Source organism: Lepisosteus oculatus, chromosome 9 (assembly GCF_040954835.1).
Source record: "Lepisosteus oculatus isolate fLepOcu1 chromosome 9, fLepOcu1.hap2, whole genome shotgun sequence".
NCBI classification, from domain to species: Eukaryota; Metazoa; Chordata; class Actinopteri; order Semionotiformes; family Lepisosteidae; genus Lepisosteus; species Lepisosteus oculatus.
In genome coordinates, this window is record NC_090704.1 from 35,280,108 (window position 1) to 35,293,751 (window position 13,644).

The window sequence follows — 13,644 nt, forward strand, 5'->3', positions numbered from 1 at the left end:
TTTTATAGGAGTGTTAACCCTGGTGTCCTGGTTAAATTCCTCTCTGGACCTCTTTAAAAGTTCCCTCTTAATTCAATAAATCTAGCACATTCTGTCTTCACTCCTTGACCCACTGTTCAGTGGGGCTGCTGTCAGGAAAGCTACAGTATGAAGACAAGGAACAACTGAATTTTGGAAGGATAGAAACAACTAATGAATTCTACTCAAATTGCACAACCTGTAAGACACGTTTCCAGGCTTGGGTCATCTCTGAGGAAGGGCATATCACACTTTCTTTTTATTATTTAATAATGTATGCATTTGCATTTGTCACCTTCATTCAATAGAACTTGCAAGGACTACAAAGGTTATAATAAATGTCTTACATGCAGTCTAATGACACAGGCTCAATTATCAAATTCTAGAAAAGTACACAGTCCCACATGTAATTCTGTTACAGGATCAAGCAAATTTTATATAGTCCAATATACATAGGAATCAGAAAAAGCACAACATCCAAAGCACAAAATCCAATAATATGAAGCAAAAAGGGAGAGTTGTATGGAATTAATTAATTAAGATTCAATGTGTGTCTTTCAGGAGGTGATTATATTGGCAATCACTACGGTTTTAACAACCAGAATAGAAACAATGGAAGAATATGTGGGCTGGCAAATAAACATTTACAATAAATCATTTCACCTTGCAGGACAGAAATCCTGTGATAGACTGGCTTCCCATCTGGGGAGTATCCTGCCTCGCACCCACTGCTTTCTGGGATAGGCTGTCTCATGACTCTTTGTCAGATAAAATTGATAGATGGCTTGTTCTTGATACCAATGATCATTAATACCCTAATAATTAATCTAGTATTTTGGCAGCAGAGCACAAGTTGAACAGAATGGAGACAAGAGGCAGAAGGCAGTAAACATGAAAAAGAATAGAAACCTTTTGTGACGGAGACTGTCTGAAAGGTGTTAAGTTACACAGGGACTGCTGCTGGATGCAGATTTCAGAGACTGAATGAGCTGTAAAAACAGTAGTGCACCTGTTCGATGTCATTGTACTATTGTGTGTGATTATTTTCATGTGTATTGTAAGTATTGATAATATAATGGATGTGTATGCAGGTGTGTTTTGTGTATTTAGGGGTATTAGATAAGATCACTTTATTAGCCATATACAATTTCTTGTATTAGGAATTTGTCTTTTTGCATACCCCAGCTTGCTCTCCATGAGACACACAGAAAGGGAGAGTAGCTTGAGGTCAGAGAGCAGGGTTAGTCATTGGGTTAGGCACCCCTGGAGTAGCTGGGGTTAAGGGCCTTGCTCAGGAGCCCAACAGAGTAGGATTGCTCCGCCGGCCGCGAGATATGAACCGGCAAACCTTCCAGCCACAGGTGCAGATCCTTAGCCACAGAGCCAAAACACCGCCCCAGATTTGTGTCACAGGATACAAACAAAAGACAAACATATACAAGAAGGTTTTTAGTGCAGTAAAGGAAAAACTAACAAAATGTTTTGTCCTTTTAGAGACTCTAAGCTGCCCATGTTAGAAACATAAATACAAGAAACACTACTACAGAGGCGAGATAGCAACAGAAGAAGACTTTGTGTATCTTTTCAGCCAGTTTGGTCCAGTAGCCAGGCTCTGTATCTTCTGAGGTGGAGGAAAGCAGGCTGTTATGAAGGATCTGCAGCTCCAGCAGGATACTCTCCAGTAAGTGTCTCTCTCTGGACTCCAAGTTCAGTGCTTTCATGCTGACATGCTCTGCAGTGGCCAGGAGCTCATCAGAAGAATCTGCTTAATGACAGACATCAGCACAGCGTGTCACTCCAGATCACCTTTGAAACTGCACGTAGCTGTCGGTTTACACAAGTTCACTTGAAGCATATCTTGGGCATGCAGTTCAGGGCTTGTTAGTTTAAATGTGGGCTGTGCCATAAGAGAGCTGTGATCAGAATTTCCAGTGCAGCTGCACAAAAACTAACAAAGAGCTGCTGGGTTTGAGTGGGTTTAGAGTGACTCGGGGCTTCCATGGGCACAGTAATGACCCCTGTGGCCAGGTGGCTAGACAAGTTGAGGGACAAGAGATCTCAGACATTTTAGTACTAATGTGGTCTTAATTAGTAAAGTTTGCATTTGTACATCGCTTTTCTTCCAGAATGATCCCAACATGTAGATATTGTACGCACATCATCCACCCCTGCATTGCAACATCCACTACTACAGGGCAGATGAAGCAGGGATGTGAGACATTAATTCACTGTTTGAATTAAGGAGAACATCTATTTTAGCCTGATTGTGCAAGACTTTAGTGGAACACATCAGCTATAAATTTAGTACCTGTAACCACCCCTTTTTTTACAGTGATAGAAGAGCAAGTAGTCAAGACCTTAGTTTAACATATTACATCTCATTTCATAATATCACTTCTCCCCATCCTGGGGTATTAGTTTAGACGTTCTTGTCAAGTAGGAAAAGTGCTGCCTACTGATCTTCCCACACCCTAGCAGCAGCAGCTTGGTTTAGCTGAGACCAGCCCAGCCTTGCTCATCTTCTGAGAACTGGCAAAATAAGGCTATAGGGTAATAATGCAGTTTTTAACCTTAGTTTTGCACAGCAAAGTCTTGGTAGTCACAGCCATGTCTTTATCACTGTTGGCATTATTAGGAGGCCATGAGTGGAATTTTTCATGACCACAGAGAATCAGGACCTCAGTTTTACGTCTCATTTGAGGGATGCACCTTTTTACAGTATAGTGTCCCCATCACTAATGTAATGTAATGTTTCTTTTTAGCCCTATACAATTTTTTGCATTAGGAATTCGTCTTTTCACATACCCCAGCTTTTCTCCACGGAGACACAGACACACAGACAGGGAGAGAAGTTTGGGGTCAGAGCGCAGGGTCTGCCATTGTACGGCGCCCCTGGAGCAGTTAGGGCCTTGCTCAGGGGCCTAAGGGAGTAGGATTCCTCTGCCGGCCGCGGGATTTGAACCGGCAACCTTCCAGCCACAGGCGCAGATCCTTAGCTCCGCCCATACCCATACCCCATACTATACTGGGGCATAAGGACCCACACAGACCACAGGGTGAGTGCCCCCTGCTGGCCCTCTCTTCCAGCAGCAACCTCAGTTGCTCCCAGGAGGTCTCCCATCCAGAGACTGGCCAGGCTCATGTCTGCTTAGCTTCAGTGGGTTGCCAGTTGTGAGATGCAAGGTGATATGGCTGCTGGTAGTTTCGATCCCTGTAAAGGCCACAGTATGGTAAAGCACAGAAATGGTCTCCTGCCTGCTGCACACTCACTGTGCTCTTGGTATCCCTCTGTCTCTGCCTTCCTGCTGGGCTCTGAGGAGAGCATTTCGCATCCCTTCAGCCCTCTCTCTGCAGGGGAGGCAGAGTCTTTCTCCATCAGGTATGTGATGAGAATGGTCTCCAGAAGACTCAGCAACATGAAGGCAAAGATGGCAATGCAGAAATTGGCTGAAGAGAAGACATGACAGGTTTCACTGTCACAAAGGATTCTGGGTTAAGGCAGAAGCACTCACTTCCTGGAGTTCAGCTGAGGAATACTTACTTAATAGGTCTAATTATTCTCTTCAACTGGAAACAAAGTAACACTTCAATCCAAAAAATAAGCACTGCACATAGTGAAGGTGCACATAGGAAACAACTTTAGTTTTTGATAAAGTTCCTAAAGTTTGTCAGACCTTCATCTTGGTTCACCTAGAACCATGGGATTTTGTGATGTATCCATACATAACTTTGCCATCTCAGTACAGCATGCCAAATCTAGGGCTGATCACTATATTCCACTGCAATTTCCCTTATGGGATCAATAAAGTATCTATCTGATAAGTGACAATCTATCGCAATAATAAATAAGGGCACCAAATCATAGGAGTGTCCTGAACTAGCCTTTAGGAAAATCCCAGACACAGCTTAGCATGCAGCATTAGTGTAAATTTTGGGGGCAAAAAACTCTCTATAATCAATGTAGACTTTCTTGCTTGGAAACCTAATAACATGTTAGGAGAGGTGGGTCTCAATAAACCACACTAAAGCTTTTGTAATGTTTTTTTAAAAAGAAGGTATGAAATCAGAAATGAGGTAAACATCATATTATGCAGATTAGGTAAAACTTGTCACTGGAAGCATTTCATTCCAGGATAAACTGCTTTAGATATAAGAAAATGCTAAGATGACCTTCTTTTTCTATATCTAGAACATCTACCTTACTCTCTTTGCAGGAATGCGGCTCCTTACTCTGAAGTGGGAAAGGGAAACGTGAGCTCACCAATCAACGGCGGTTTTCTGGACGATGAAGGAAGGATCTCGTTTAGTATCAACAGCAGAACAGAGATCCCCAGGATGATCGTCACCTTGAAGCCCAGTTTCTCCCCTTTCGTTTCCGAGATGAAAAAGGAGAAGATGTCCAGCAACAGGAAAAAAAAAATCGGCAGCAGAAAATTGATGACATAAAGCTCGGGCCTCCTCTTCATCGATATCTGTATCACGATCAAGAAGGCAGCACACACACAGAGACTTAAAGACAAAAGAATTGTATTTTCAATCTTCCTCATTTGCTTATAGCCCTTGTCATATTTATTATTGTGATAGACTTTAGTCTTACTTCATAAATTATTTGATCCCATTTTCCCCTGTCCAGTCCAAATGATGAATTCAGGACACGCATGCCCAAAAATTCCCAGTCTCCCTGGCTGTGTAGCACCTGCTGGGAGAGCTCTGTGGCTCTTGAGGAATTAGAGAAGGGAATCAGTCGCACTGTATCCACTGCAGGAAAAAAGGTGCCATATGAGGAATTGTGCTGTGACCCTGTGCATCTTCATGATTACAAGCAAATAACATTGTAAGGTCAGATGCCTTCTAAAATCTCTTTGCTGTAGGCTAGAGATGGTCTCAAATATCAACGAGTAACTATAGATCCAAATTTCTTGTGTCACCCATTTTCCAAATGCCTTAACTATTAACATCCAGTGTGCCAAAAGCAGGATAGGATATAGATAGGTGACCCACAAAATAACTATGTATTTTCATTAACCTTTTTCATTTTACAAAAGTCAATAAAATCCCTAACCACGTTAAAATCAAGAAAAGGCTTAAGCCATATTGCAAATGCCCTATGTGAATCTCGGCAATGTTTTTAACTGGCCTACAGGCAAATCATAGTGTCCTGAATTGGCCTATAGGAAAATCACAGACACAGGTTAACATTAGCAGCACTCACCTTGATGTATCATAGCTCCAAAAGTGAGGTTGCACGTCTGTGTGTCAAAGGGAAACTGGTACACATTCATCCTGCAACTGGTAACCGCACGGACATCGTCTTCAACAAACACTGTGCCGTCGTTCAAGATATACAAATATGGGCTCCGCTGAGACTTGTCCTCATCAGTGCTAAAAGGCATCATGAAACAGACTTATTCCTGTAGAGTTTGTCTCACTGCTTTGTATAGAGCTCAGCAGTCTACTTGCTATTAAAGCCATAATCAACCATCAACAGCCGTCCCCAGACCTATCTGATACAAGTACCAGTACCAGTACCAGTATAACTAGAGGTCCCATTCAGTTCTCTTGCAGCCAGGTGAGGTCTTCGTGCTAAGTAATTTAAAAATAGATCTGTACTTTTTGTAGGGCTTTTAGTGTATGTATAATACAAAAATTATGCTCAGCAATAATGATGTATGCTTCTGGCCAGGTGCTATTCATTTTATACGTTAAGATTATTATATTAAATATATGTTTGAATAATCCTATAACCTGTGAACTGCTTAAAATGTCTCAATACCTACTAATCAAATTAATCTTCTTAATGCAGCATGTTTTGAATAAAAACATTGTTTTCCAGTTTTGCAACCAGTTTTGCAGTGGCATACATTCTCCAAAATACTCCTATAATAACATTGGCAACTTAATTTTTAGTGCAGGTGGGTAGCTGCATCAGCATGCGTAGGCTGCAAAGGAACAAGTAATGTTTTTTTCCATGATGAAAACAGAAGAAAAGAAGCACGTTGTGTCACACTCGAAGAAGGCTCCACAGCCAAAATGTTGTGTTTCCTTTCTTCTCTTTTCAGCATTGAATAAAGCTATACTTGTTCCTTCATTTTTAGTGTCTTACTCCTATTCATTTTATGCTTAATCTTTCTTAAAGTTAGTAGAGGTAGACCCTGTTTTCAAAGTGTAATGTTTCTGTATCTGTGTGAATACAGTACATGAACAGTCAGCCATCTACTGTGAACACAATGCCAATTCAATTACTTCTATTGGGACAGACTTCATTGTGAGTCTCATAAAACCAAATATTAGCAAACTGAACTGTGCTTAATAATGCCTTCTCTGAACTGCACTCACACTGTCCTGTGCTCATTTAACAGAACAACCCAATACCTCTGTAGTTTCTCTTTACTATTCTTTTCATTTATTTTTATATAATAAAAACAAACCTGGAAAACAGCCCAACGGGTCGGTCTGTAATATGTGATCTAACTGGACACGTGCTGTAATGCTATGTTAGTACCAAAGGTTTGTAGACAAACCGTTTTGAAGTTAAGATGTTACATTATATCTGCACACAGCTTTCTATACTCTAATGGTTGCGAAAACAACCATATTGAGAAAACAGGAATACGAGAATAATCTGATTATGTCTTTCTCTTTGAAAAACCAAAGCACCCAAGGACCAGAGATAATGTATAATATTGATTGAGAAAACAGCTAACTTTATGGTTAAATCTTGCAAAAATAATGGCCATGTCACTACAATCACTGAAAGCTACTTGAGATGTTCTGTCTCATCCTTTAGAAGGAGGGAAATGCCTGGCAATAGTTTTGGTTATGGAGCCATTGAAAATGGAAGTTTATATCAAAGCTCTACTATAAGATAAAAAGGTTAGAATCTAAGCATACTCACGCCTCAAATATAAACACATCAGGCTCCCACATCAGCTCTCTGGGAATTGAAATATTGGAAATGCCACAAAACTGGCTAGGATCCCAGGAAATAAATTCATTCTCCCAGCTCTGTAGATTGATAACATTTTAATTTAAAACTCAAAAGCACTTAACAGTAAACCATGATAAAATGTGTATATTCTGCTTTACAGATAACTTAGATATTTTGCATTATTCCTTAATTCTTTTTCATTTTTTCACTTCTTTATAAATAAAGTTTTATGGAGATCTTCAACTGAAATTTTATTATTTTGTTTGACATTGTTAATCCTATTACTTCTGTATTTCAAAGCACAATAGTTTTCTTGTTGTTGTATACTGTAAACGAGGTGATTCAGCTACTACATCAGTTCATAAGCCTTTGTGATTTTCTGATTTTCTGAACATACCAATCAGCGTAAATCACAGATGCTTAATGAAGAGCTGAGGTTCTTTTCACCCAGACTAAGCGGTATTAATAACAAGGTTATTCTAATAGCACTGTAGACAATGCTAGTGCAAGCTTTGAGTAAATTGTTGGTGCTCATTATATATATAATTACTGATTGTGTCTAAGACTTTGGAAAGCATCCAACTTGCGTGGTAATTTTTATTATATACTGCTTTAACAGTGTCCTGAGATGCAGTTTTTAATAATTAATAAACTTGCTCATCTGTACCAGTCAGACATGACTGTCTTGTCTGATACCTTACTGGTACCAGACATGTTACTATATTGACATTTACATGGGATAAATGTATTAAAAACTGTCGCAGAAGGCAACATTTTGCTTGGAACACAGTAACATAATAAAAACCAAATGTGGAGATTCACAACTCAGACATTTTTAAGGTAAAGGCATAAAGCCTTAAATATCAATCAAAGAAAGCAACTAGTATCCAGGAATAACAAGTTGTAACGTATAGAGTTTAATTTGTCTTGTACTGACAAAAGAGTAAAGAAATACTGAGGATTAGAATGGTCTCAAAAGCATTTAAAAACGATTTCTTTTCGAAGCACTCAAACCTGTTACTGTGAAATCTGCATGCACAGAGTAAAAGAGTTACATGTGTAAACCTGAAACTCACTGTTAAGGTCCAGATGAAGGCAGTGAATATTTGGGATTTCTCAATCTGGAAAGGAGGAATATTTATGCAGAAAAAAATAAAAGCATAGCTTTTAATAACCATTGATTGAAAACATTAATTGTTCACAGGATGCATCATCTGACTCATATATCCAATCATTCTTACATTCTTTTATTCTCACCTATGAGGTTTCCACACGTTTGTTATTTTGGATTCGCCAATACCAGATATGTACAATCATTCTCTTTTCAGCATGGAAGAGAATCCTTATTTTAGTTTTATGTTATACAATTGTTATATTTAGTAAAACATTGAATTAATGAATCTTAAGTGGCATTCTGTTCAAAACTTTCTTAACAATTTGTGAGACTGGAAAACAACTGAAATGAAATGCCTTTCATTGTCTACTGCCAAGTCTGCCAATGTAATCATGCCCTGAAATTACAAAATGGTTCTGAATCAAGTCTGATCACAATTGGTCCTATAGAGCCAACGGTATAGAGTTAGATTTTTATTAACTGCATACATTTACTAAATTATACCATTGGTAAAAAGTAGGTATTTTAGAAATGCTCATGAAACCAACTGGACTTCAGTTTTCCAAGAAAAGGATTGCCCCCCCCCACACACAAATCCTCAGTTCAGACACTCACCACTGCTAAGATAGCATAGAGGAAGACCTCAATATAAACCTCTGTAGGGTCTCTCCAGTCCTTCACTGGACGGGTCAGAGTGAACAGATTGTTGTCCTTGGACAAATTCAGATACTGAATAACATCATTGTAGCTGCAGACTTTCTCTGAAGAAAGCTGACCTGGAATGGCAAAATGATTCCCCTTTTAGAAACCACCCCTGTCTTTATATACTGTACCACTGTTCTCTCTGGGTGAGAAGACTCACTTCACCCACCATGAGGTGTAGTACTCTCTGAGGTCACACCTGCCAGTCATTTGGACCCGGCAGCTAATTTCACAGCAGATAAGGTGCTGTAGAGAGGAATTACTCCAAAGATTAAATTCGATTGGGAAGTTGTTATTAGATATACCCACAATTCACCTCAGTTGTCTGAAATCTTCATCTTTCTAGACTTCTTTCCTACATATATGTGAGTCCCTTCTTTCCATTCTCTTTGTGTTCGTCTTCTGTACCCCTCCTCCACCTGTGCAGCTGCCCCTTGCTCGCTCCTCACTCTGCAGGGGAGTCTCAGCCCTCCTAGTTGTGAGTTGATCCAAAATTACTGTTACTAAAACACTCAATAAATGGATTTTGCCAGCCCTAGTGAATGGTCAGTGTGCTAGGACATCAGGTTTAACACCACATCTATTGCCACTGAAGCTCAGAGGTGCCAGGAAAGGTTAGCTCCCAATACAAACATACAGCAATCTGCTGTTGTGTTATATCAATCCATTGTTGTAAGAGAATTTAGGGGAATTAGAAGCGCTACTGTATAACCAATAAAATATCTGTTGCAAAAGACATCTGCTAACACACCCATTGTGTGGGTTTTGCTATTAATTTGGAACAGCAGTAGGTAAGTTTTGGCTGGCCTGACGTGCAAAGCCTACTCCACTGTTCCGGTCAGTGTTGTTAAGCAGATACAACAATACCTAGAGCATTGTCCCAGTCTGTCTCACCAGCACCAGAACCTCCAGCTGGTAGTAAAGGACAAGGCCGGGAAAGAAAACTGTTACTTGGATGAGGAATCGAAAATCCCATCAGCTGGTAAAAACTTAATTTGCTCCTATGAGATATTTGAGTACAACATCAGTATTTATTACATTTGAATTGCAAAAATTCCATCTCAGGTTCATAGACTAGATGGGTATTCCATTTCTTGTTTCCATCTGCCTTCCATTTCCAGATTTTAGTATTGTAGTTAGAAGACAGAAACTAGTATAAATCTCCTCTGGTAAAGGAGATGATTGAGACAGAATTGACAAACACCAGACTGTAATGAAGTGCCTAAGTGTGTGTAATGACAGAATAACCCAAGCAGATGCTGCTGTAATTGTATGGAGTAGCAAAATGCTCCTGTGAATACAGACGTAATGCAAGATTGAAACAAGTTTTCTTGCTCAATGTTAGATCAAGTGAATGGATGATAAAATTAATACATTTAATCTATTATCACTTCGACAAAATGGTACAAGTACTTTTAGCGTCCATCTTCAAATGAATAAAATCAACGTGGGTTTTGTAATTATCACATTAAGTACATGACCTCTTTCTGGATGTCTGCAGCCCTGCTCAGGAAGGAAATACATTTAATTTGGTATAAGTTCAAAATGGTGCTTCAGTCCTATAAGCAGCTTCATGAGAATCAACCTTCTGCAATTTAAAGGCGCATGCAGAATATAAAAGTTTGCCTGCAAAACAAGTTAGAAACTAAAGTCACAACTTCAGTTTTGGAAGCAGAAGCATTTCAGTTAAGTGAAAAGTCCAGCTTTAGGCAGAGCTAAAATCACCTTTTAAAATACTGTCCTCTTGTCATCCACTCCAGGAGATACCACAGCACTTTTATCAAAAGTACACATGAAGCTGCACTTACAATGTGCTTGAAAGTAGCTGGCCAGCTACTTTTAAGCACATTTCACAAACTCAGTATGTTTATTTGTTTGCTTTTTGATGATTGTTGGGTTTTTTTAATTAATTTGTTCCCCCAACAGAAAACCGGCTCTTTGGTTTCAAGCTTATGGTTTGAAACTGAAGGTTTCAGTCTCTTTATGGTTTCAGTTAATTTCGTCCTGGAAACATGCTGTCTACAGTATATCAGGCTTGCAACTGCAAAGGCAATGAAAAATCAATGCTACAGTAGCTGTGGCTCTTCCCAGACTTTCTTACAGAGCTTGTAACTATCTTTTTGGAGATAACCATAAAGCCTGGCCTCATAAGTGTAGCATAATATTTAAAAAGAAAAAAGAAAATGTCCCAGTTCTACTTACCCATTAGGGTTAGTGAAAACAGAAGTAACATCCACATGTTCACAATCATTTTTCACCAGGACCAGAGCTTTGAAGAGCAGAGTACTGGGTTATGTGTGCAAGACAGTTCCTGCTGTTCACAAGTGCCCGTCTGTGCTGTAGAGCCTTCAACATACAGTGATTGGTGCCCCCCTCTGTAGCTAGGAAACTGGTCAGCTGCAAGGTGGAGTCTGTGTTGGGAAACTGACTGAAATACACCCATCACCCATACACTGTGTATTAGAGCAAAAGAATATAAGAAAGGTAATGAACAAGAGCTGTTTATTCAAAGAAGATAGGGTTTTGGCTTCAACAACAAGGCTGAGTAGGTTGTTCCATACTCCCACAACGCTTTGTGTAAAAACGTGCCTCCTGTTCTCAGATGTAAATGTATTTCCATGCAGCTTTCTACTTGTTACCTCTACCCCATGTTTTCACTGCTGATACAGAAGGAGCTCACATGGCTGGCCTTTCAACGCCTTTAATGACTTTGAATACGATGTATCATGTTCCTTCATAGTACAAGCTGTCCCACAAAATGCTCATTTGTATAAACGGGTGGTCATTGTAATTTGTTCTCAATTAATTTACTTAATAAGCTACTGTATACCAGGGAATTATGGCTTAAACTAGGTGGGATCCCGTTGACACAGACATCTTAAATTGCCTTTTCTTCTGCCTGATGCTTCTTAATGAGTTTAGAGAAATACATCTCATGTTCCTGGCATTTAGGATCAGGGAGATACCCACAGAGTTATAACTATATAGATCTCATAACTTCTCCCTCGTGAACTACAAATATTTAATTCTGAAACAAAGCCACAGGCAGATACATCAAACAATAAAGGAGGAAAACAAAAATAAATCATTTGTCAAAACAGGCATCATTTTCTTTGGACTAAGACCTTCCCTAAAAAAAAAACATTTTAATCCAGTGGGAAAAGGATATAAAACCTTGTTTGAAAACAATTGCTTGCCTGTTTTAAGATTGTTTCTGTTGCTGCTGGGAATTCCTATTGTTCCTTAAAACTCTCAAAACACTATTTTTTCCAAGAATGCCAGTGTTCTCTTCAGTCCTTCTCTCCTGTGTATCTTCCTCCATCCATTTTCTAACTGCTTCATCCAATTTGGGGTTTCGGGAAAGCAAGAGCCTATCATGGCAAGCAACAGGCACAAGCCAGGCTACACCCTGGAAAAGACATCAGTCCATCGTAGGACACGCACAGACACTAACACAGACACACTCACACCAGGGCCAACTAACGTACCGAAGGTTTTTTGGACTGTGGGAGGAAACCCACACAAACATGGGGGTCTGAAATTGAATCCAGGGCTCCAGCGCTATGAGGCAGCAATTCTTCCCGCTGCGGAACCGTGCAGTCTCCCTTGTGCAATGTTTTTTTTGTTGTTGCAATTAACCATAAAACTAAGAGCGAAAAAAAAGGGATTAAGCATTCTTAATAGCTTGACCTGTGCACCCTTTCTGGCAGAATGCTGTAAAGTGTGGTTGTCCATTAAAGGAGATTATTGCTATTAGAAGGCTGAAATGTTGAATATCCTGTACATCCATTAGCCAGGGCTGGATGAGAAATAAGATGAAGAGTGCTTTAGGGTATACAGAAGCCTGGAAAAGGAGAAATCAACACTGATCTGGGAAGACGGGGGAACACTTTTTGTGATCAAAGGGAATGGAGTTCCCCACCCCCCTCTGTACCCCCTCAATTCAAGACCTGGCTAAAATACACGAAATAGTTAGGACATTTTCTTTAGAAGCAAAGTACAAAATATGCTGGATCTGCATGCATTAACTATCCTCAAAGTTTGCGATATACTGTATTCTGCTGAATTTACAAATTGAGAATGAGCTATTGAAGAGATACACAGGTACACAGCTGTGCATAAGACCCACAGGACTTCCAGGAATGGGAGGTTCTGAATGACCATGAGGGCTCTGGAGAGCAGCAACACTCCTGTTTCTCAGTATGAGACCTGCGACATTAAACTGATGTGGACTGTGAGCAGATCCGTTAATGTGGTTACAAAAAAACATCAAAACTAACTGCATAGCAACCTTCACATAAAAGGTACTGGTGGTCCTCAGCTCTAATGCCTGTCTGGGTTGTTTCCTTTAAGTTTCCAGTTATGACCTTTGAAATAAGAAACAGTTCCATTTTGCCCGATGCAATCCCAAGAAAACTGATGCACAAATCATGCTCATGGAAGGTGCAGTGAATAGTGGGCTTACTTAGATACTGTAGAATATTCACTCCGCCAGTGACATCAGTCCAGTGCCTTGTCATTATGGAGCTTGGGATGGCCACTAGAATTGGAAAAATCTATCAGCTCACAAACTGTCTAGTGGATGCTAACTGGTTTGTTGCATTGCCAGTGTTTCATGCATTCCCTATGAGCCATGGTGTCTTCATGTTGAGGATGATGGCTAAAAAAGGCTGCAAGGGACACAGTCACAGAAGTATAATCCACAAACCGAGTAAAATTTGACCATTTCATTTTAATGTCTCATGATAAATTGTGTCAAAGACATGGCACTCCTGTTCAACAACCGCAAAACTACAGTGAACAAGAAAATGGCGATGTGTCAAGTCAAGTGACCTTTCGCAGTTGGAAGCAAGCTCTCAGAGCTGTAGTGTTCTTTAGGTTG

The 13,644-nt window shown here is 39.9% G+C and overlaps 1 protein-coding gene across 1 annotated transcript; it reads right to left on the reverse strand.

The window, feature by feature from the left end:
• Positions 1-1,190: 1,190 nt before the first annotated feature.
• Positions 1,191-10,968, reverse strand: LOC102688724 (5-hydroxytryptamine receptor 3A). The gene is made up of 9 exons (XM_069194696.1): positions 10,965-10,968; positions 8,676-8,836; positions 8,023-8,067; positions 6,914-7,023; positions 5,231-5,400; positions 4,616-4,776; positions 4,280-4,490; positions 3,289-3,465; positions 1,191-1,780 (listed from the first exon to the last, which is right to left on the reverse strand). The coding sequence occupies exons 1-9, from the start codon at positions 10,966-10,968 to the stop codon at positions 1,518-1,520; spliced, it is 1,302 nt and encodes a 433-aa protein (XP_069050797.1). The 3' UTR covers positions 1,191-1,517.
• Positions 10,969-13,644: the final 2,676 nt, after the last annotated feature.

Excerpts from the sequence above, each read along its gene's own strand:
- LOC102688724 (XM_069194696.1), bottom strand. Across the intron at positions 5,401-6,913 it reads GATGTGTTTATATTTGAGGC|CACTGATGAGGACAAGTCTC; the intron begins GTGAGTATGCTT and ends GATGCCTTTTAG. Across the intron at positions 3,466-4,279 it reads CAGAAAACCGCCGTTGATTG|CCAATTTCTGCATTGCCATC; the intron begins GTGAGCTCACGT and ends TCTTCTCTTCAG.